This window comes from Mustela lutreola, chromosome 6 (assembly GCF_030435805.1).
Source record: "Mustela lutreola isolate mMusLut2 chromosome 6, mMusLut2.pri, whole genome shotgun sequence".
NCBI classification, from domain to species: Eukaryota; Metazoa; Chordata; class Mammalia; order Carnivora; family Mustelidae; genus Mustela; species Mustela lutreola.
The window spans coordinates 14,335,317-14,360,257 of NC_081295.1; the positions used below are offsets into that span (position 1 = coordinate 14,335,317).

The 24,941-nt window shown below is 40.7% G+C and overlaps 1 protein-coding gene across 16 annotated transcripts in view; it reads left to right on the top strand.

Moving 5' to 3' along the window:
• SYNE1 (spectrin repeat containing nuclear envelope protein 1) overlaps nucleotides 1-24,941 on the top strand; it is a 465,519-nt gene that overhangs the window by 252,940 nt on the left and 187,638 nt on the right. For all 16 annotated transcript variants that reach the window (XM_059176745.1, XM_059176748.1, XM_059176749.1 and 13 more), the window contains 14 exons: nucleotides 1,287-1,430; nucleotides 2,223-2,387; nucleotides 5,014-5,331; nucleotides 6,930-7,085; nucleotides 7,209-7,379; nucleotides 7,988-8,314; nucleotides 9,979-10,131; nucleotides 10,466-10,633; nucleotides 12,568-12,744; nucleotides 14,768-14,914; nucleotides 16,926-17,051; nucleotides 18,431-18,607; nucleotides 19,584-19,849; nucleotides 21,403-23,563. In XM_059176745.1, coding sequence (XP_059032728.1) covers nucleotides 1,287-1,430; nucleotides 2,223-2,387; nucleotides 5,014-5,331; nucleotides 6,930-7,085; nucleotides 7,209-7,379; nucleotides 7,988-8,314; nucleotides 9,979-10,131; nucleotides 10,466-10,633; nucleotides 12,568-12,744; nucleotides 14,768-14,914; nucleotides 16,926-17,051; nucleotides 18,431-18,607; nucleotides 19,584-19,849; nucleotides 21,403-23,563 — 4,656 coding nt within the window. The remainder of the gene's footprint in view (nucleotides 1-1,286; nucleotides 1,431-2,222; nucleotides 2,388-5,013; nucleotides 5,332-6,929; nucleotides 7,086-7,208; nucleotides 7,380-7,987; nucleotides 8,315-9,978; nucleotides 10,132-10,465; nucleotides 10,634-12,567; nucleotides 12,745-14,767; nucleotides 14,915-16,925; nucleotides 17,052-18,430; nucleotides 18,608-19,583; nucleotides 19,850-21,402; nucleotides 23,564-24,941) is intronic.

Below are 24,941 nucleotides of genomic sequence, written 5' to 3' on the forward strand. Positions count from 1 at the left end.
TCATAGTTATCTACCTTGTAATTGTATTGTGGTAATGATTTATTTCCTAATTAATTAAATTATTCATCTATTCAATAAATACTGATTGAGGGCTTGCTACATGCAGGCGTCATGCTCAATTCTAGGTGAATAAAACAGAGGACTGTGTTCTGGTGGGGAATTAAACATTCTTCCGAGTGCATGAACCGATCAAGAATTATAACTGGGGATAGGTGCTCTGAAGAAAGAAAGCTGTGAAAGGGGAATGTGCACAGAGCTAATGCAGATTGCTTGGGGTCAAGGAGGGGACAGAAAAGTCTCTCTGAAACAGCAGAGTTTAGACCATGCCCAAAGGAATGTCATGCAGAGAAATTATTCTGGGGAGGTGGTGGGAAAAGAGCAGTCCAAATGCAGTAATCAGCGTGTCCTGAGGAGGGAGAGAGTCTGGCTCAAGAAGGGAACTAAAAGAAGGGCCACATGTTGCTGGAACAGAGAATAAAGAGGTGTGCTGGCTGAGCGGCAGGACCCTGGCCACGCGTTGCCACGTGGGCTAGCCGGAGGAGCTCCCCTCGGTCCTGACAGCACAGGGAAGATAGTCGATGCTTTGAGCTGAGGAGTGACAGGATTCTGTTAACAGTTTTAAAATGTTTTATCATGCAGGCTGCTGTGTGCAGTGGGGAAAAGGAACAGAGTGAGAATGGGTAGCAGGGAATCTGCCCAGCAGGATATTGCAGAAGTCCAGTAAGAGACAGCAGCAGCGTGGGCTAGAGAGTGTACAGGACGCATGGGGACAAGTATCAGGATGCAGTGAAGAGGTAGAACTAACACGGTTTCACTGTGGCTGGAATGACAGAGAGCAGGGAGAAAATGGCCATCTTAGAACATTGGGGTGGCATGTGGCGGCATTTACTGCTTGATGAAAAAGACTGCAGGAGAAGGGGAATTGGGGTTTGGTGGGCCTGAGGAGGTATGGGAGTGGAAAGGAGCCCATTGGGGGACCAATTAAGTCTCCAAACTTCGATTCCGAAGTTATTTGGAATCAGTATCTCAAAGTTCTGAGCCAGGTACCAAATAAATGTGCGTGCACACACACACACACGCACACATGCACACACACACACACATGCTCGTGCACACACACACACACACTCTCTCTCACACTTTATATACATGTATAGACAGATGGGTCTGTCGATCTACTTGTCTGTAGGTAGATAACCTAAGATCACTTGTCAACTAAACAGCTAAAATCTCTTAATTTTAGCAGTATTACTGATACGATGGTGTTTCTTTTAAATGTTCTCTAGTTACTAAGTGAAGAAGTGCTGAGTTACAGCAGCTTGCTGGAGACCATTGAACTCAAAGGGGCTGGCATGACCGAACACTATGTCACCCAGTTAGAATTCCAGGACCTTCAGGAGCGATACAGAGCAATCAAAGAGAGAGCCAAGGTATGGCTGAACGTGTTCGCTGCAGACTCACTGAAATAGGAGGGGTTAGACCCATGCTTATTTAAAGACTAATTTATTTGCAGGAATGATGATTTGTGAAAGCACAGAAGAACAAATGAATTTTAATACTTTCAATGGCAGCAAACCCAAACAAAAACCTTCAAATACTATTATAACGTACATGAGAGTTAGTAAAGGAAATTAATTCTCAATAAAAATTCCCAGAAATTACCCAATTTAAGAAAGAAATTGGACAGCTTCATAATGAATACTCATAAATATTTTTAAATGTCTGTTGATGAGAGTTTTCTAAAGCAATAAATAATCACAGATAACATTTGTAATTCTTACTTAGGCCTCACCAAGAAACTAAAAATAACTTTCAAGCACATCCTATTTTATTAGACAAGTACATGGAAGATTAAATCCACAGTGAGTCCCAATCCTCACTTATAGCACATTATGAGAATTTCAGTTTCCTTCATTAGTAAAACTGTGTTATTATAACACATAAAGTTAATTCATTTTTTGGCATATCTAGGTTACATTTCATAAGGAATGGAAAGATCAGGTAATTATTTCAAAAAAATAATCTTCAAGGCCCCTTTCATCTTGCTAATATGTTTTTATATTTTTTTATGTAAGCCTTGACACTTTATTCTTCTAGGAAATCATACTTCAGTGATTTGATAATCATGTTTTCTTAAAATCCCAGCATTACATTCTTATAGTACATCACCACTGCATGTAGTAATGTTTTCCTATCTTAATCATCTTAACTGCTGATAATAGGAAGCAGTAACCAGGTCTGAAAAGCTAGTTCGCCTGCACCAAGAGTACCAGAGAGACCTAAAAGCATTTGAAGTTTGGTTGGGACAAGAACAAGACAAGCTTGACCGACATTCCGTCCTTGAAGGCGATGCTGACAGTCACGAGACAACATTGCGGCATCTTCAGGTAAAGTCTCCTTCATCTTAAAGAAATTTTCATTCTGAACATGCAGTTATTATTTTAAGCCATGGGAATTTAATATAACCTTGAATTGTATAAAGAGCTGAGAGTTATCAAGGGAGATCCTGATTCACAGGATCTCTGTAGTATACTCGTGGAGATCTTTGGTGGGCAATTTAGACAGAGTAGGACTGGGACTTGAGGAATTTGTTCAGCTGTGAAGGCGGCCTCTGACAGCAGCGGCTAATGGTCTAATTTATGGTCCTGACTGGCCCGCCTGCCTGTGACTCCCTAGAGGATGAATTGGCAGTGGATCTTAGCAGCAGGGGTCAATGGAACACGACATTCCTCAAAGTGAAACTGATGACACCATCTAGTTTCAACCAAAAGCTCCCACACTGCTGAAGAAGGAATTAGAAGAGCTAGAAGAAGTGCCGGCATGCGGGGCAAGATGGTAGACCTAGTGGGTAAAGTGCTCCTAACCCTTTCACGTATTTACCCATTCTGCATTTCTTGAAGACCTAATGTTGTGCAGAGACTGCACATAAAGATGATTACAATATATACCTGCCTTCAAGGAACTTGCCATTTAGTGAGAAATGCAGACCTAGAGGCAGATCATTATGTATAATGTGATAAGGAATAGGCTGGTTCAAGGGATCTTAGGGGAACACCTAAGAGAGCCCCCCATCTTACCTAGAGAAATAGGGAGGGGTTAGGAGGTGTCCTTAGAAGAGCCCACCAGGCACACACAGTAGAGAACAGAGACAGGCCAATGAGACAACTGTTGGCACCAGCTGTGCATTGGAATTTACTGACAAGAGTATCAGCCCCGATGAGAACTGGTTCAGGATTGAGCAGAATGCACCTATAACTTGCACAAAGCAGAAACAAGGACTAGGATGGTTACAATCAGCATATAGAATTTCTGGCTATTTCAGAAATGTGGCTTTGGGGGAATGTCTAATGGCAGGAGCACAAGTTTGGGATTAGGAGTTTGGACTCTACTCCTTGGTGGGAGCGGATACTGGATGACTTTGGGCAGGAGAGAACCTCTCTCACACAGTGTCCTCCACAGAGTTGTCTTGAGGAAGGATTAAATGAGATGGGAGCAAGGAGCTCCATTCATGAAATATGTATGAAGCGGAAGTTAAAAGGGTCCTAATTTCATTAGTTTAAGTAAGGATCTAATCCATCCTGTTTCAAAAGAATAGGTACCCCCGTCGGCCACATGTGGTTGTTGTAATTTATTTTACGAGATTTGGCTTTGTTTTTGCTAAATAACCCCTCTCAGCACTTCACTTCAAAATCTTGGCAAGCATCTACCAAGCTCTCTCGCCTTCTGGGTGGGAGCCGAGCCAGTAAGTTACTCGTCACCAGCAGATGTTTCTCTTGTTCTGGTCAGAAGAAAGTATTTCCCTTCAGTCAGTAGTACTGTGGCCCAAACTGATACCCACCTCTCATTTCGCCATGCATTAGTTCTTACATTGTCTTATTTTGAGACAGCACAGACCTTAAAAAAAGGAGGGATGATGCTAGTGGTGGGAAAAGGGGCTGGGGAATCGTGATGTTCTACCGCCCAGCAGACCTTCTTCAGCCTCCTGAGGTCCTACAACTCACCTCGTGGGGATGGGTCAGCTCTGTGGAGCACGATCCCAAGTTATTTTGTGTAAACTGAAGGCCTGATCTGGCTCATAGAACATATACCTTATAAAAATATTGAGCCATATTTTTCCTTCAGACTAAATACTTGAAGCATGGGATATAAAAGAATTTACCTAATACAGTGATGATTTGTGTAATAGAGAAAACATAAAATAAAGGAAGAATGATACATTGGGAAGATTAATAAATTAGGGTGAGCGCCAGTAAGCCGCAGCCAATGCCCACATGCTTACATTTTCAATAAAGTTTTATTGAGTCACAGCCATACCCATTCACTTATATATCATCTCTGGGTACTTTTGTGCTGAAATAGCAGAGTTTTAAATAGTTGCCGCAGAGAGTGTGTGGCCCTCAATGCCTAAAAAGTTTCCTATTATGTTTTTTTTTTTTTAAAGATTTTATTTATTTATTTGACAGAGAGAGATCACAAGTAGGCAGAGAGGCAGGCAGAGAGAGAGAGGAGGAAGCAGGCTCCCTGCTGAGCAGAGAGCCCCATGCGGGACTCGATCCCAGAACCCTGAGATCATGACCTGAGCCGAAGGCAGCAGCTTAACCCACTAAGCCACCCAGGCGTCCCTATTATGTTTTATATTACAAAAAAGTTTGCCAATCCTGAATTAAGAGAAAATGTCCACAAACAGAAATTTTGTTCCAATATTCTTAGTTACTTTAAAGTTAAGTTTAATTCAGGATTGGCAAACTTTTTTGTAATATAAAACATAATAGGAAACTTTTTAGGCGTTGAGGGCCACACACTCTTACTTGGGAAATGATGTTCAGTGTTAGATACCTATTGGTTTTTTTTTTTTTTTTTTTTTTTTTTGCATTGTATAAGACAGAATAAAATAATTCTTGTCTAAGGTGGAGCTCAGGCTGGCACAGGTGACTTGGGTGAGACATGGTAACTCATGCAGGTGTGGACTACGAATGCGGTGTGACAGCTGTGCCTTTGCCTTTTCCCCGGCAGGAGCTACAGGTGCGTTGTGCAGAGGGGCAGGCCCTGTTGAATTCGGTGCTGCACGCCAGAGAAGAGGTGATACCATCGGGCATCCCCCAGACTGAGGACCGGGCTTTGGAGTCTCTCCGACAGGACTGGCAGGCCTACCAGCAGAGACTGTCTGAGACCCGGACTCAGTTCAATAATGTAGTCAACAAATTGAGGCTCATGGAACAAAAGTATCAGCAAGTAGATGAGTGGCTTAAAACGCTGGAGAGCAAAGTGAGCGTCAGGACAGGACGTCAGTCTAGCCGGGCAGCCAAGGAGATGCAGTTACATCAGATGAAGGTACGACTCCTGCAAATTCTCGATCTTTGTTAAAGCAACAGTGACCTTGCAGTTTCTTTCATTGAAATATTTAATAACTTTTTGTCTAAGTTTTACATTTTACAAAATCTCTTTCTGCTTATAAAAAAGAATTGCTGTAGAGGATGTTCTGCGACAGCATTTACTAAATAGAATCTTAAATTAGTCTTTAACAAAATGTAATTTAATGAAGTATTTTGTATTTTTTGTATTTTGCATTTCCCATACCTTATTACCTTGTTTTATAAAGACGCATGAATGCTAGTATTGAAATCATTTAAGTTTAATGTTCTGATATGAAATGGCTCTAATGTAGTACATTGAAATAATACTTGATAATTAATTTTTTACTAACTTTTATGCAAATTCAGTAGGCATGATAAAAATAATGCTTAGGCCTTTGGAATTTTTCTTTTAAAGATTTTATTTATTTGAGAGAGAAAGTGTGTACATGAGCAGGGGGAGGGGCAGAGGGAGAGGGAAAAGCAGACCCCACACTATGCAGGGAGCCTGATGCAGGGCTCAGTCCCAGAACTCTGGGATCATGACCTGAGGTGAAGGAAGACACTTAACCAACTGAGCCACCCAGGTGCCCCAGGCTTTTGGAATTTCTTATCCATATTCATCTACTTTAAGATTTATCTAACAGAAGATACAACAATGTATGCCACTCTTTTTTTTTCAAGTTTTAAACCAGTGTAATATATACAGAAAACTATTCAAACTCATAAAGAATAGTTTTTATCATGTTATTATAATACTATTTTTCATGAAGGTTATATAAGACACGTTTTCAAAATTATATCTCAAATATATTCTTAACATACATTGACATTTCCTTTTAGGGTGATTATATATATATATATATATATATATATATATATATTTAAAGATTTTATTTATTTATTTGACAAAGATCACAAGTAGGCAGAGAGGCAGGCAGAGAGAGAGGGAGATGCAGGCTCCCTGCTGAGCAGAGAGCCCGATGCGGGGCTGGATCCCAGGACCCTGGGATCATGACCTGAGCTGAAGGCAGAGGCTTTAACCCACTGAGCCATGCAGGAGCCCCAGATTTTATATATTTTTATACTTTTTTCTTGTAATAAGTTCAGTATATACAGAAAAGTGCCCAAATAAGAAGTGTACAGTTTTTACCATAGGGCTATAATAAAATTTTTCATGAAGGTTATATATGATATGTTTTCCAGAATTGTATCTCAGAATAAATAAATTCTGCACCTACAGTAAAATCATTTCCTATTAAGAAGAGATATATAGGGATGCCTGGGTCGCTCAGCTGGTTAAGTGGCTGCCTTCGGCTCAGGTCATGATCCCAGTGTTCTGGGATCAAGTCCCACATCGGGCTCCTTGCTCAGCGGGGAGCCTGCTTCTCCCTCTGCCTCTGCCATCACTCTGTCTGCCTGTGCTCACTCTCTCTAACAAATAAATAAATAAAATCTTTAAAAAAAAAAAAAGAAGAAGATACACACACACACACACACACACACACACACATATATTTGCCCAACACAGTTAGGCCTAAGATTGATCCTGTTCCTGTCACATTTCTGTCATTTCAGAAGTGGCATGAAGAAGTCACCGCATACAAAGACGAAGTTGAGGAAGTGGGAGCCAGAGCTCAGGAGATGCTGGACGAGAGCCACGGGAGCAGCCAAATGGGCTGCCAGGCCACCCAGCTGACTTCCAGATACCAGGCCCTTCTTCTCCAAGTGCTGGTGAGTGGCCTACAGGCCAGCAAATCTCACCAGCGAATGTTCTCCCTCGCATTAACTTCTGGTGAAGAAACGCACTGCTACAGGTCTGTAATTCACTGTCTGATTCGCTTTTTCCTTTTAAAGGAACAAATAAAATTCTTGGAGGAAGAGATTCAGAGTTTGGAGGAATCAGAATTATCCCTAAGTTCCTATTCTGAATGGTACAGCTCTACTTATAAAAACTTCAAGAATGTCGCCACCAAAATTGACAGAGTAGATAAAGCGATGATGGGGAGAAAAATGAAGATGTTGGAGGTAGGTGTGCAGACATGGGGCTTATCTCTCAGCCTTTTTCCCACACTGCTGTCCCATTCCCTTGTGCAGACATGGTGGGCATGAATGTTTATCCCTGCCCCCGGATGAGTGATGGTCCGTGGCTCATGCTTCACTCCAAATATTCTTATAATCTGTATAAGTCTAAATACTGGCTTTCAGTTACTTATGATGTGATGTCATCTGAATGACTTAGACTTGGTTGCTTATGTCTGAATTCCAGTCTGACACTTAAATATTAGGAGAAAAAAAAAATTATCTCTGGTTCCTGGTACCACGTATTAACAAAAGAGTTTTTACTCCGATCTTTAGGAATTCTAAATGAGAATTTAGTCGTGAGATGAGACGAATGAGAATGAGATGGAAAGAACATCATGTTCTCTGATTTGGAAATGACCTCTTGATGAAGACTTGTTCAAACCTATCTTAAATAAAGAAGAGAAGATTCTGCTTCCTGGCAGATCACCTCTTTATAAAACTCCAAAAACATGTCTTAAGGGGAAACTCGAGAATGGGGACTTGAAAGCCTTTTCTTTAAAAGGAGAGAAATACTAACTCCCTATTTGCTTCCTGCTCACTCTCTTCCTCAGGGTTTGCTAAAAGACATGGAGAAAGGCCATGGTTTGCTGAAGTCAGCCCGAGAGAAAGGAGAGAGGGCTCTCAAATACTTGGAGGACGGCGAGGCAGAGACTTTAAGGAAAGAGATCCAGGAGCATATGGAGCAGTTGAAGGAACTGACCAGTGCGGTCCGGAAAGAGCACCTGACCCTGGAGAAAGGCCTCCTTTTGGCGAAGGAGTTCTCAGATAAATACAAAGCACTAACTCAGTGGATATCAGAATATCAAGAAATCCTACACACTCCCGAAGAACCCAAAATGGAATTATATGAGAAAAAAGCTCAGTTATCGAAATATAAGGTAATGTGCTGTTATTCACTGACGCAGGGGTGGGAAGGTCCCGCACACAGGCAGGGCACGGGAGGAACGTGACTCCTGGTGGGTGTCTACCTGGAGTGGGTGTTGGAAAATATCCTTAACTTGCCCATCCTACTGGTGTGCGTGATGTAGATTTATTTGTCTGGGTATGCTATGTCAGACTTAGTTTTCCATTCGGGAATCATATTTGCCTGATACTCAAAGATTGTATCACTAAGTGGAGATCTGCTCTACACTCTGACTCAGGCACAGGGCTGCTGCAGGTACGTCTTCCCGGCATCAGGATCTCACACCTGTCCATTCTCTGCCTGTCATGTAGAGTCTTTCCTTCATCTTTTGGTACCAATGCCTATGAGTTGATCTATGGTGAATTGAAAATGAGATACTATATTTGTAAGAAAAGAAATTCTAATTAACCAATGTAGCTAAACATCTTAGAAATTAATTTTGGGGGCACCTGGGTGGCTCAGTGGGTTACGGCCTCTGCCTTCGGCTCAGGTCATGATCTCAGGGTCCTGGGATCCAGCCCCGCATCAAGCTCTCTGCTCAGCAGGGAGCCTGCTTCCCCCACCCCCCGCCCCGCCTGCCTCTCTGCCTCCTTGTGATCTCTGTCTGTCAAATAGATAAAAAAAATCTTTAAAAAAATTAATTTTTGAAAGAATAAATGGTGACATGGTTGTAGCTATATATGTGTGTAGAGAGAGAGATTTCACCTGCTCAAATCTTTGAAAGAATTTGTGGAGGCTTATATGTGGAATAATTTATATTCCAAATTTGACCCAAATTATTAGCAATATTTTTTTAAGATTTTATTTATTTATTTGACAGACAGAGATCACAAGTAGGCAGGCAGGCAGAGACAGGTGGGAAAGCAAGCTCCCTGCTAGCAGGGAGCCCGTGTGGGTCTCGATCCCAGGACCCTGAGATCATGACCTGAGCCGAAGTCAGAGGCTTCAACCCACTGAGTCATCCAGGCGCCCCTAGCAATATTTTATAAGAATCAAAGTGTGATGACTTACCTTGGGGATTTTCATGTTGGAAGCTTTTCCCTCCTCTAGCTAGTATGTCTATTCCTGTCCCTCATTGATTTGTTTTTTGTTTTTGTTTTTTTCACCAAGGGTAGCAGTATGCCTTCAAAGGTGCCACATAAGATCACAACTACTTTGCCCTTTTTCCCCTCAACTGAGTTTTTGTTATATTTAAATAGCACTTTTAACCTATCATAGCAATGTTGCAGCGGGAACCTGTCTCTGTAACTTCACATCCATTTCAAGCTGCTATTAACTTCATGAACTCGGCATCAAACGACATCACCTCACTCCCTTTTGTGTTGCATTTTCTTTCCCGGGTGGAAGAAATAAGGTGGAAGCCAGAAACGTGAACGAGGTTAAATTTAGCCAAAGGTAATTCTTTGCCGTGCATCCCTCTTCACGTGAGCTGAGGGCTGTTCGATGCGTTGCTCTTACTCTGTATTTTAAAACTTTAGTAGCCATAAAAATTAGTCTCTAATATCTATTTATAAAATAGACATCGGAGCTTTATTTGAGGTAGGTCGTCTCGCACGTGGCACGGACATAGGCATATATTCACCTTGACCACGGAGATGAATGAACTGGCTCTTTTATTTTTCCTCTTCGAACTTCAAGTCACTTCAGCAAGTGGTGCTGTCCCATGAACCCTCCGTCAGATCAGTGAGAGAGAAGGGAGAAGCTCTCCTGGAGCTCGTGCAGGACGTCACTTTAAAGGATGAAATAGATAAGCTTCAAAGTGATTACAAGGACCTCTGTGGTGCAGGAAAGGTAGGAGAAAACAGAAATTCAATAAAAATGTGTGCTTTTTTTGGGGGGGGGGGTCAGAAAGGGGTCTTGCCTTTTTTTTTTTTTTTAAATCTATCAGAAAATTAAGGGCTGGTATGAGTCAATCTTTTTCCTTTTATTTGGATCGTCATTTTAAATGGCATGATGATTCCTTATGTTTTTCCTGTTCCTGGTAATTTTTGTGGCTGAACCTTACCCTGTGAGTTGCATGGGTTTTTAAAAAAAAAATAAATAAATAAAATAAATAAAAATATAAAACAGTTCTGAGTAGATTTTTGGCTTGAAATTCATCTCTAATGGGCACCTGGCTTCACAGGAGCATGTCTGCAGCCTCGAGGCGAAAGTCAGAGACCACGAAGATTATAACAGTGAGCTCCAAGAAGTAGAGAAGGGGCTGCTGCAGATGTCAGGCAGACTGGTGGCACCGGACCTCATGGAGACGAGCAGTCTCGAGACAATTACCCAGCAACTGGCCCACCACAAGGTACGCCTCCTCTCTGAAGAGCTGGAGAATGCCTCTCTCTGTGGTTTTAGCAGCTATGCCCGTGTGTGTGTGTGTGTGTATGTGTGTGTGTCTGTCTGTCTGTCTGTGTCTGTCTGTGTGTGTGTGTGTGTGAGAGAGAGAGAGAGAGAAAGAGAGAGAGCGAGCGAGCCCATCTCTCGATCACAATGACTGTACTTAAAGAATCAGGTCACAGTCTCAAGAACATCTGATAACAGAATTGCTGAATTCCACATTTCAGTGAAGGAACAACAGTTAAATCCTGGCTTTCACCTTCTGAACACATTGTGGCCTTTTTCCCAGCTAACAGGTTTTTTTTTTTTTTTTCTTTTCCCCCACAGAATTTAATAAAGTAATTTATCAGAGGAAGAGATTATCTGTACTTTAGAAAAGTGTAGCCAAAGATAAGATACAGGGAAAGTAATGGGAAAGGCGGATTCTAGACCGACTCGGGGGTTCCCAGCTAAGGGAACGCCCCCTCTCAGAGTCTCCCTCTTTCTCTGTTCTGTAAAGAGCAGTGATGAGAGCGGCCCCGTCACAGCTGTTGTGGTCCTCATGGGTGATGATGTGCATGAAAGCATTTTGTAAGCCACGGAGCATGATGCCGATATGCAGTGTTCTTCGCTTTGTTAACATATATTTGTAGTAATTTTATGTGCCAGAGGACAGAGGTCATATGGTGACAATTTTTTGGAGTACTTTTGGTGACCTTAATGGGAAACTGAATTGTAGTCCTGATGTGGTGACATTCTAGTGTATCTTAGGAAAGCCAGGCTTTCCAAGCTTTCTCTAGGCTTCAGGAATCCTTACATGTAGGAGGAAATTTTATTTAGCAAATACGAATAGAAAAGTAACTATACAGTGTATTCTATTAGGCATTGAGGAAATGCCCTCAGTCCCCTTCTGATGTGGCAGTTCTGTAACAGCTCGAAGACAAATGGTTCTTTTCCATATGGTGGATATATGATAACTGTTATCCCAGCACCATTGCAAAAGTGATGGACCGTGAGCTGCTGGGGACCACTAGAGTTTCTCTTAAATGTACTGATCTATCAACCCAAGAAATCTTATGTTGGAATGTGCCACTTATATTAGTATTGTATAGCATTAAGAAATTAAAGCTTCATTTAAAAAGTTGATTCCCCACCATAAGGCGTCTGTGAGAGCGCTCACTAGAGATCACGTGAGGGGTTAGTGGTGTGTACGAGCTGGAGTCAGACAGCTCTGGGTCCAGAGGCTGGGGCTCTGACATTTTCTGGTTGTATGACTTTGAGCATGTTATATAGCCTCTCTCTGCTTCAGTCTCCTCATCTGTAGAATGAAGATAATAATATACATTTATCAGAGATGTATATAGTTCCTGGACTATACCAGGTGCTTAAAAAATGTTGCATGGTAAATATTATTTTTATTAGTATAAATACTACTCAATGTAAGTTAGGTATGATATAAATTACCAATTAGGTATTAGATTAATATATCAGTGAGATATTATATTATTAGATAAATTAAATATTATTAAATTAGGTTAAATAGTAATTAGATTATTTTAGGTATAAATTATACCAGAATTATAATTTATAGAGCTAAAAAATATATGAACATCCTTTTTGCTGTGAATAACACCATGGAACAGATATCTCTGTAACTATAACTGAGATCAGCCATGAATTCACTCTACATCACCCCTATATAAGCTAATCCATTAAACTCAATAATTCTTCCCATTAGAGTATCCCTGAATACATACATTTTTTTTGTTTGTTAATATGGGAATCAAGACAAATTGCAAAATTCTTTAAAAACATCATTAAACAGTGAAATTACTGATTTTAAACGTTGATAAATTTGATAATTTGTTTGATAAATTCCATAAATGGAATTACGAAAACTCTGTATTTCTTCCATTTCTGCAGGCAATGATGGAAGAAATTGCTGGCTTTGAAGACCGTTTGAACAACCTTAAAATGAAAGGTGACAATTTGATCAGCCAGTGTGCAGACCACCTTCAAGTAAAACTAAAACAAAATGTGCATGGTCATCTGCAGGGCACAAGGGACAGTTACTCAGCCATCTGCAGTACAGCTCAGAGGGTGAGTACGCCTGGAACATTCTACAGCGATGATGAATTAAGGAGGAATTCTATACAATATAGAGGTTTTTAAAAGTACCTTTGATTTTCAGTTGTTCAGTTAGTTTTATTGTTTGTCCAGACAGGAAATAAGAGGATAGGTTTCCTAGTTTCCCTGTGGACACGAGAACTATCAGACATTTGGTGGATATGATGAAGTGCTGAGTTTCAGATACTCAGTTTTACCCAATCCCTTTATTTCGTAGATTGGGTATGAAAAATTTAAAAAATTTTTAATTTTATTTGTTTTTATTCACACACTATCAGTATTTCTAATTTGCCATTTATTCTCCAACACCCAAGTAAGTTTATTCTGGAGTTTTTTACAATAATTAGTTTCTGTTTAACTCTGTGCTGCCTAAGTGCTACTCAAATTTAGTACTTTTATGAATTCATATAGCAACTGGATGGAATTAGTACCAAATTTGAGTTATAATGTAATGGGTGTACTTCCACAAAAATGGAATTCCTAATGTTACAGAAATAAATCTAAGATGAATAAGAATTACACTTCTAACAAAAATTGGGTAAAATATGTGAATTGTTTTTTATTATTTTAGAATTTTTAAGTGGCTCCGCAAAAAGTCCCTGTATTTTTATTGTTGGGCTAGCCAGTAAGAAGTGGAGATCTACATGTGGCATGGGAAAAATTCTCTGTCTTCATCATGATTTGAAAAAAAAAAAAAAAATGCTGGGTGATGCTAGTTGACTTCCTAGACTTGAAAAATTCACTTTTGAAAAGTTAAGAAAAAAGAGCAGCGGAGAGGGGTGGGGAATGGGGTAACTGGGTGATGGGCGTTAAGGAGGCACGTGACGTAACGAGCACTGGGTGTTCCATAAGACTGATGGGTCGCTGACCACTACCTCTAAAGCCAATAATATACTATATGTTAATTAATTGAATTTGAATTTTTAAAAAAGGAGAAAGAAGGAGGGACAAAGTAAATCTAACAGATAATTGAAAATGATGACACGGAGTGCCCTCCTCCAACAGAGATGATTTTGAACACTTTGTAGTAAGCATTTTCTGCATATTAAGGATTTTGTAAATTTTAAAAAAAATGAGTCAATATTCAAAAGACAAACATGTAGCTTAAAAATAAATTTTTAAAAAACAGATGAAATTCTAAGAACATAATCAGAACCTCATAATTAAAGTGGGTAAAAATGATGAGAAGAACAGCCAGTGTGCAGACCACCTTCAAGTGGGTGGTCTTTTATTTCTGCTAGAATAAGAATAAATAAGAGACAGTACCAATTATCAGATGAAGATGATGAGTTAATAGAAGACAGAAGCAGAATCAATTACTGTTTCACTTGTCTTAATAAAAAGCCAGGCTCACTTAATTTCCTTCTTTTTTCTTTCTTTCTTACTCTTTTTTAAAATAAAATAGTTTGCTCAGAAAAACATTATAGGTAAACTTCACATTGATTTCAAGGAGACACATAATAGTTTCACATATGTCTATGGATAAAATGGAAATTGATTGGCTGATTAAGGATCAATTAATTGAATAGACATACTAGAAAATATTTCGATTATTCTGGATCATTATTATTCTGGAACACAGCTTTAAAATGAAATGAGGACATTCAGCTATCCCTTTCCCTGTGTGATAGTTTAGTTCCAATTTGACCATATTCTTAAAGCAGAAGCATTTCAGTTAGGGAAGTATCAGTTACCTTTCAGGATATGGTATTTTATCTTTATGTTTAGTTTCTAGGTTCGACAAAAAGTGCAGTGATTATACCATGGGGATTGGGGACTGAAAACCCTCTGATTTATGTCTGACAATTTACTTCGCAACATTTTGGAACTTATGCAAACTCCTTAGATAGGTATATAGTACTGGGGAGTCCTGTGGGGGAAATTCATGGACTCGTCTGTGTGTTTCACTGGCATCAGTGATCTTTATAGAGATCAGCAGAGATTTTTTTTTTTTTTTTAACACTCTCATAATGACAGCATGATTGTTTTGTCTCAGGTGTACCAGAGTTTGGAACATGAACTTCAGAAGCACGTTAGCCGACAGGACACAGTGCAGCAGTGCCAGGCCTGGCTGTCTGCAGTCCAGCCAGATCTACAGCCAAGCCAGCATCCACCTCTTAGCAGGGCAGAAGCCGTGAAGCAGGTAGTAGACTCCTGAAATTTATATTATACTGTAATTCATTCATTCAATGAAATTGTATTGAGTACTTATTAGTGCCACATGTGTGCTGGCTCCTGAGGGCATAGAAGTATACATAAGTTTCTTCCTAGCTAGAATATGCACTTGACTAGAGCCAAGCTCCTGAGGGCATAAAAGTATACAAAAGTATACATATATATATACCTATACATACACGTGGGGGCGGAAAACCTGCTTTAATGTCTTTTCGGGGAACAAGCAGTGCTTGTCTTAGGAGCGCGGTCTGCATCTGAGCTGTGGATTGTTGGTTCCTGGAGAAGAGAACCCTGTTTCAAGTACAGCACATTTACTTTTTTTTTTTTTTTTTTTTTTTTTTTAAGGAGCCAGATAGTGAATAATTTGAGGCTTTATGGGCTTTGGGGTCTCTGCCTTAGATAGTACAGAAACAGATGAGCACGGCTATGTTCCAGGAAGACATCTTATGGACACTGAAATTCGACAATCTTCACCTGTTAGGGAATTTGGTTTTTTTCTCTATTTAAAAATGTGCAAACTATGCTGAGCTGGTAGGCCATGCAGAAACAGTGCATGTTCTGAGCTTGACTCTAGTCAAGTGCATGTTCTAGCTAGGAAGGTGGACCCAATACCGATGGTCAGCCTGGTAGAAAGAGCGTGGGCTCTATGACCGAGACTTCAACTCTAATAAACCACTCAGCGGGTGACCATGGGTACGTCACTTAATTTCTCTGAGCCTCAGTGGTTTCATGTGTAAAGTGATGATTCCAAGTATACTTATTTCTGAAAGTTATGAAGAAATTCAAACGTCATACCGCAATGCACATGATTTGTAAACAGAAAGGAAGGGTGGTCAATGTCGGAAGACAGTTTGGTCTGTCACCCCTGGGAGGGGTGGTCTTGCTATTAGTATCAGCCAGCGAAACGGCTGAGCACCATGCAGTGATCGGGACAGCCCCCCAGCAAAGATTTACTTGGCTTCAAATGTCAGGAGTTCTGAGGTGGAAAAGGCGTAGATGTATGAACCCAACAAACTCAGATGTACGGTCAACTCCCCTGTAAGGTCGTCCATGGGTTGCCCCCCCCCCTTTGACCTTTGCGCCTGCTGGGTCACTCAGGTCTTTGCACCGGATGACCCCTTCTCACCCCATGGTATGATTTGCTCCCTCCCTGGATTCAGTCCTGTTCCTCAGAGAGGTCTTGGAGGCACATTCTTTCCAAAGTAACAGTGCCTTTTCATCAAAGTTACTTCCCTTTATTCTGCTCCATGGTATTTCTCACTGCCAACATTGCACTGCATGTTTATGTGTTTGCATATTATCTGTCTCTCTCATAAGAATCCAAGCTCCATGGAGATGAGGGTTTCGTTTGGGGTACTCCTTTGTCCCAGTGTCTACCGTAGAGCTTGCATTCACTGAGGGCGTCTTCACAGAAACACGCCTCTCTGTGTTTCTGTGTGTGAAGACCCACCTGTACCAGCCTTTCTTGGGGTTATGGAAAGGGAAGAGACTGCGCGAACTTTCTGCAGAGAAAAAGAGCCCAGCCATCTGCGTTTTTACCAAACTCCAGTGAAGTCTACAAATGCATAATGACCTTTTTCCCTTCTGTCTCCAGAATGTGTGAAACCATGTGAAGAAGCAGGCCAGGGCAGGCTACTGAGCCTTTCTCTGAAATGGAAAACACGCTAGAATGGGAGCAGGGAACCTGCAAAGGTTATAGAAGTTCCCTGGGTGTTCCCCTTTCTAGACCCCACAGGCTGATTACCCTGAGAAGCAGCTGCAGGACAAATAGGATGCCTGCCGGTGTGTTTCTAATGCCTTCCTGCAAGTCACGAATGTGTGTCGTTTATAACAAAGGGTGAAAATATGGAGCATGGCAAGGTTATTTTTGAAATGTCAGCCGAAGATTACAAATAGTACAAATATTTGCTGTCTAAAAATAGCATGTTTCTCTTTCACTCTGACAAGTTTGTTTGGTTTTGTTTTGTTTGTTTTTCCAGGTCAAACACTTCAGAGCTTTGCAGGAACAGGCAAGGACTTACTTGGATCTTCTTTGCTCCATGTGTGACTTGTCAAACCCCTCAGTGAAAGCCACAGCAAAAGACATTCAACAAACAGAGCAAATGGTAAAATGTTTAAAACATCACATTGGATTTGTCTGTATTATTATGTCCTCTTGCCTGATGCTAGATGGGACAGAAACTATCTCCTTGGATTATTCTTTCTGTGCTGCTCCTACAGCCATTATAGTAAATAGATATTTGAGTTTCAAGTAAGTCACAGAAAGTAAGCACACTGATGGTACTAAGGCCACCGAACTGGTACTTTGAGTTCCACGGAGCTGCCAATCATCACCTCCTGTTTTCTCCTTAATTACCATTCTCTCTTCTTCTTTTCTGATTTTTCCACTCACGTTTTAATTGTTTTTTGTTCCAACTTTTTCTTTAGGTAATACTTTATATAATATGGCTCCTGATTCTTGCTTTATATTAGGGATGGCAGAGAGCATGCCCTCCGTCAGTACCTTCCTAATCCACAGGCAGTGCCTGAGGGTGGTGTTGAGAAAGATCCAGAAGCTGTATCTGGGCTCAGTGGAAAAAGGTTGTGAGGGGTTCACAGCACTTACCCACAGCAGATGGCAGCATCCAGCTCACTTGTTGGCCCGTGCTGCCTTCAGCTTGTCCAGGCAACATGTTCAGGTTTAAAAAAAAACCAAAAAAACCTGGTTTTGATATTTAATTGACTGAGTATTCACCAAATAGTAAAAGAACATAAAGGAAAAAAGTATAGAAGAAATTAAATAATTCAATAATGTAGATATGAAAACAATGTAGGTTTTTTTTTTCTACTTTTATATTACCAAAGCAAATCTCTCTTTAAATCCTTATGAAAGATGATATAATTCATTTATTTTTTAGAGAAATTATTTATTGAAATAAATTATATGGTTTTGAAAACCAAGGAAGCTGATCTAAAAATATACCCAGAGCGTTCATTTTCGGTGTTTTGTAAGTATTGACAAGTGCACACTAGAGAACAATATTAGTCTTTTCTAATTAAGCCCAAAACCAGATTCATGAGTCAGTGAAGCAGACATGTCCCCTAAAATGCCCGATATAAAAAAACCACTAAGGCAGCTCTGACTTGATAAATTGTTAAAACTTCTAGAGCTTCCCAACTAATTGAAATAACATGGCCTAAGTCTCTGACATTTAAAGTCTTCAGAAAATATAGTACTGAAAAAAATAAAATAAAATGCAAAAAAAAAAAGTCTTTAGAAAATATAAATAGAAAAAGAAAATCTGCTTTTCTTCAAGCAAATAAAGAACTCATTTTGGATTATTACAGAGTATGTGTGTGTGTGTGTGATGTGTGCATATATGTCACACGTGCACAGGTATGTTGGCCTGTGTGCATGGATGGCCCGAAGGATGACACGTATGATTCACTCAACCTAAATGTTTCTGTCTGTTGCCGCTAAGTCTTGCCTCTGTGTCCTCTTCAGATTGAACAGAGACTCGCCCAGGCACAGAACTTGACTCAGGGCTGGGGAGAGATCAAGCACATGAAGGCTGAGCTTTGGATTTACCTCCAGGATGCAGATCAGCAGCTCCAGAATATGAAGAGGAGACACTCAGAACTGGAGCTCAACATTGCACAGAACATGGTTTCCCAAGTGAAGGTAGGAATTAAGGGGTCTCCAGAGGAGATGAAGGGGACTACGACCGGAATGTGGCTGCCAATCCTTCCACATCAGTATAGCTATGTAAGGAATGAGATTGAATCAGAGCCACCTTCACTGGGTGCCAGGAAAGGACAGATGAGAAAGTTAACATTCACGTATTTTCTTGGAGCTCCAAGGAGCTGCTTGGATCAAAGGACATTCACTCTGTAGTTTGTTTCTGAACAAAGGAATTGTGGTTTAGCCTACAGAGCAAGAAGACGTTTCCATTAAACAAACACGAAGCCTTATTATTTACCAAGTTTTCATCACAATATTGCTAAAGCTGTAGAACTATAAATATCAATTAATTAAATCTACCTAAGCTGTAAAATTATATTAATACATCATTTTAAATATAATAAAAATAGAATTTATATTATATATTTACACACAGTTTAAATGTAATAGAAAATTATTTAAATTATATTAACTTGATTGGAAGTTGTACCAGATTTTTAACAAACTTCAAGATTTGTTTTTTGCCGTGATAGTGAGCCAGTATATTTTCTACTGGAATATGGTTCACATATCCAGAAAAAAGAATAGACATAAATTAGATTTTTACTTCCTCAAAAGAGAAATGAACTTTAAACATTTTTAGAAAACTAGGGCAATATTTTAAGATACTACCTTTTTTTTTTCTTAATCACTATAGTATTGATTCACATTTATCAGTTTTCTTTATGTTTTTCAAAGTATAGGAAGTAAAGGAAAATATAGTTACCCTTTGATTCTTAGATGCCTAAAAACATGTATTCATAAAGAGGTATGATTTTTAGACTTTCTCTTTGTCCCTCGTGACCTATTCATTATAGAGTGTTCAGATGCCTGAAGTGTTTGGAAGTATTGTGTCTCTGTCTCTGTACTTATTGGATGGGGGCATGGGGGATGGTCATGACACATCATTTATGTTGTTGTTGTTGTTTTCCTTCAGGATTTTGTTAAGAAGCTACAGTGCAAACAGGCATCCGTGACCGCTATTACAGAGAGAGTGAATAAGTTAACCAAGAATCAGGAGTCTCCTGAACACAAGGAAATAAGTCACGTAAATGACCAGTGGTCAGATCTGTGTCATCAGTCTAACAATCTGTGCTTGCAAAGGGAAGAGGATCTTCAGAGAACAAGAGATTACCATGACCGTATGGATGCTGTCGAAGTGCTCTTAGAAAAATTTACTACAGAATGGGATAACTTAGCCAGGTAACAGCAGTTCTCCAGTGGCTCACCAAAATGCTAAGCCAGAAATTTCCTCATTTTTGTAAAGATCAAAAATGTACATCTTAAACATCGTATTGTCTATCATAACAAATACTGATAAAACATTATTAAGAATCTAATGTCATACGGTTGCAGAGTCATGGGTTCTTTTACTCACTATTAACTTAACCAGTGAGTAGAAGGAAAATGCTTGAAAACAGTACCATTTCCCCTATGAGCTTAAGGGATATTCCAAAGACTGTTATACTGTAACCTCAAAGAATATCCCAACAGCATTTCTAGTTTTGTTTAATTATCAGTTATAAGACTATCATCTAATCAACTTACGAAATAAATCCTTCTCGAGTCTATGTATACTATAGGTTTCTTGCCAATTCTGTAATGTAGTATATTCTATCTAATTCAGTCAAATTGTCTTGTATTTGTGGAATTCTAGAAATTAGTGAACAATCCAAATTCAATTAATGTACGTCATTTGTGATTTTGTGGCAATTGAACCCCTCAGCTTGTTGTTTGGAGAGGATTTCTTCACCACATATACTGGGTCATTATATGGAGATCTTTTCTATGTCTCTGATCACTATAATTGTTAAAATCTACACTTCTTCTGCCTAGATTTACCAATTTATAAAAATTAAAACTTGAAATACTAGATGTAATTAAACAATAGTGGTGTTTTTGAAAGGAGGTGCTCTGGTTTCTGATTTGTTTCCTTTTCTTCGTTGCTCAGCATTCTACTAGTCTTTGGAATAAATCCAGTCAATACTAGCAAAAACCTGTATTTTGGGTTTACAGGAGGGACCTCCATCCGGTTGGTCCACAGACACCCGAGAATAAGGCTTAAACAGATCTCATCACACTACCTCTCAAGCCTGTTCCTCATACTTCAGAAATGATCATTTTGTAATTAAAAGAAACTTCTAGGATTCCTTTTTCTCATGTGTGTTTTATAGTCAAAGGGTTGAGAATTCTTTGCATTTTACACTTACTTTTAAAGATTTCTGATGATACGCAAAAAAATATCTCAGTATACAGATGAGTGTCTGTTAAAGTCATCGGCTATATCTCACAGATAAATTAGTGCTGTATTGTTTATTGGAGCTTCTTCTCATAGGAGAGTGCATAGCTCGCAAATAACTTAAGAATTTCTTTAAGAATGCAGTAGATCAGTTCTTGTAAAAATTTAGTATTTACATGAATCAGCCAAGGATGTTGTTAATATGCAGGTCATGCTCAGTTGATAAGAGCCAGAGGAGGAGGCTAGAAGTTCATGTCAGTTGTGATGGGAGGGCAGCATTAGCCAGAAGAAAAAGCACAGAGAAGTATCAAAGCATCTTATTTTGGTTCAGCTTCGATACAGAAATATATGAGTCCATAATGATCACAGAACCTCTTCAGTAAACCATGAATTAAGCTACTGAAAGCTTAGAGCATCCACTTTAAGAAAACGTTGAAGTGTAATTTTAACATGGCATGAACAGACATAGATATTAACTGAAGCTAATTTATTTTTATACCTTTCGATGTATTTATAGATCCGATGCAGAGAGTACAGCTGTCCATCTAGAAGCTTTGAAAAAGTTAGCCCTAGCACTGCAGGAGAGAAAGCAGGCTATCGAGGATCTAAAAGATCAAAAGCAAAAAATGATAGAACACCTGAACTTAGATGACAAAGAATTAGTCAAAGAGCAGACCAGTCACCTTGAACAACGTTGGTTTCAGCTCGAGGACCTTGTGAAAAGGAAAATCCAAGTGTCCGTCACCAACCTGGAGGAGTTGAATGTGGTGCGGTCCAGGTTTCAGGAGCTGATGGAGTGGGCAGAAGAACAACAGCCCAACATTGCGGAGGCCCTGAAGCAGAGCCCCCCACCGGATACGGCTCAGCACCTCCTCCTGGATCACCTCAGCATTTGCAGTGAACTCGAGGCCAAACAGATGCTCCTGAAATCACTCATAAAGGACGCGGACAGGGTGATGGCTGATCTTGGGCTAAATGAGCGGCAGATAATCCAGAAGGCGCTCTCTGAGGCACAGAGACACGTGAATTGTCTCAGCGACTTAGTGGGCCAGCGGCGAAAGTACTTAAACAAGGCCTTGTCCGAAAAAACCCAGTTCCTCATGGCGGTGTTCCAGGCGACCAGCCAGATTCAGCAACACGAGCGAAAGATAATGTTCCGTGAGCACATCTGCTTGTTACCCGATGATGTGAGCAAACAAGTTAAGACCTGTAAGAGTGCGCAAGCCAGCCTCAAGACTTACCAGAACGAAGTCACCGGACTTTGGGCTCAGGGTCGTGAATTAATGAAAGGGGTCCCAGAGCAGGAAAAGAGTGAAGTACTCGGTAAGCTTCAGGAATTGCAGAGCGTCTACGACACTGTTTTACAAAAGTGTAGCCATCGGCTACAAGAATTAGAGAAAAATTTAGTTTCTAGGAAGCATTTTAAGGAAGATTTTGATAAGGCTTGTCACTGGCTAAAACAAGCAGATATTGTCACGTTTCCTGAAATCAACCTAATGAATGAGAGCCCTGAGCTGCATACACAGCTGGCCAAATACCAACACATTCTTGAACAATCTCCAGAGTATGAGACTCTCCTGCTTAACCTACAGAGAACTGGGCAGGCCATGTTGCCATCGCTGAATGAAGTCGATCATTCCTACCTCAATGAAAAGCTAAATGCTCTGCCCCTGCAATTTAATGTAGTTGTCGCCTTGGCTAAAGACAAGTTCTATAAAGTCCAAGAAGCAATTCTTGCTCGGAAAGAGTACAGCTCCTTGATCGAGTTGATGACCCAGTCTCTGAGCGAACTTGAAGACCAGTTCTTAAAGATGAGCAAAGTCCCCACGGACCTGAGGGCCGAAGAGGCTCTGTCTCTTCAGGACGGTTACAGAGCCCTTCTGGGAGAGGTGGCAGGCCTCGGGGAAGCCGTGGATGAACTGAACCAGAAGAAAGAAACTTTTAGAAGCACAGGTCAGCCATGGCAGCCAGACAAGATGCTGCACCTCGTCACCTTGTACCACAGGCTGAAGCGACAAACAGAGCAAAGGGTCACCTTCCTGGAAGATACCACCAGTGCTTACCAAGAGCATGAAAAGATGTGCCACCAGCTAGAAAAACAACTGGAGGCTGTGAAAACAGAGCAGTCCAGAGTGAACGAGGAGACCCTTCCCGCAGAGGAGAAGCTCAAAAAGTACCACTCCCTGGCAGGAAATCTTCAGGATCTGGGAATTGTCCTAAAACGAGTGACCATGCATCTTGAAGATCTGGTCCCCCACCTCGATCCCTTGGCTCATGAGAAAGCCAAGCAGCAGATCCAGTCCTGGCAAGAGGAGTTGAAACGGTTGACTTCTGCCATCGGGGCAACGGTGACAGAGTGTGAGAGCCGCATGGTACAGAGCATAGACTTCCAGACGGAGCTGAGCCGCTCCCTGGACTGGCTGAGGAGCGTGAAGGCAGAGCTACGTGGGCCAGTGTGCCTGGACCTGCGCCTGCAGGACATCCAGGAGGAGATCAGAAAGATCCAGATTCATCAGGAGGAGGTACAGTCCAGCCTGAGAATACTGAATGCCCTGAGTAACAAGGAGAAGGAGAAATTCACGAAAGCCAAAGAGCTGATTTCTGCCGATTTACAGCACACCCTTGCTGAGCTCTCAGAGCTGGACGGAGATGTTCAGGAAGCTCTACGCACCAGACAGGTCGGTACGCTAGGGCTTCTCTTTTCTTTTTTCCGCTCTTGGTATTTGTAAACAGTTGTGAGAAATTCCTTAGGTTTTCTTTTTGGTTACAGTTGCTTCGTTCAGTATTTTTCTTTTTCTTTTCTTTTCTTTTCTTTTTTTTTTTTAAGAAAGAGAGAGAGGAGATAGGGATGGAGGAGTTGCAGGAAGGGAGGGAGGGAGAGAATCTCAAGCAGATTCCACGCCCAGTGCAGAGCCTGATGCAGGGCTCAATCTCACGACCCTGGGATCATGACCTGAGTGGAAAGCAAGAATTGAAACTTGAGCCACCCAGACGCCTCTGTATTTCTTTTCTGATGCTACATGGAATCATCTTTAGTATCTTTATTGCATGATACATGGTATTAATCTCATACAGTCCACATTTTGATTTTTCCTTCCTTGGAACACAGTAATACCTCAGTTCTCTCCCACCTTCGGGAGAGATAACACATGATAGCACTAATATAGTCAGTACCCCACATGAATGCATTAATACTAAAATTGATTAATTAGCGATGTATAAATTAGTGGTGCCCTTTTTAAACCAAGTGAAGCCTGGCATTTCTTAGATTAGCGCTGGAGGAAGAGCCTGTAAAGGAGGCCTTGCGGACAGGATGCCGTCCCGACCTGACGCCGAGCCACGTTTCCCGGGGGGACGCCCATCAGCTGCCCCGCCTCTCTGTCCTCTCCTCCTCTTCTCTTCCGCCCCTGCAGCATGGCAGAAGCAAGACTGTCAGATTCGTTCATGCCTTGACCTGGGGAGAACTTCCCAGCTTGACGACCTGATCGCAGCCTGTTCTGAGGCTTGTGAGTTCTGCGTGTTCAAAAATAAGAGATCTAATAGTGCCCAAGGGTTCACTTACTTATCCTGTGGGCTCTTTTTTTCCACATCTCTCCTCCGTCCCCGGTTCTATGGGATTTCAACCAGCCATTTAAGTGAAAGAGAGTTATCGTAAGGATAACATCGCAGCTAAAGCTTTGGAGTAAGGCGCACGGGAGTTTTAATCTAGGTGATTTGGCCTGGGGCAAATGACTTTCCTCTTTTAAATCTCTACTTCTGCTCTATGGAAGAAAGATAGTAATATTTCCTCCTCAGATTTGTGTTCTCAGTGTAGGGCCTGATGGAGATAGAAGTAGTGCCTGATGAATCCTAGCTATCATTTAATTTTATTTTCCACAGAGATTAAGGTTAACACCAAATAATAAATCTTTTTTTAGTCTGAACATTTGGGAAAAATCTTGGGAAACTTCATCAGCTGAAGTTCTGACTTCTCAGACTATAGTCTATTTAGTATACCTTACATTTGCTGGTCGATTCAAGGTCACTGTTAAAAGTTGTTTTTTGTTTTTTTGTTTT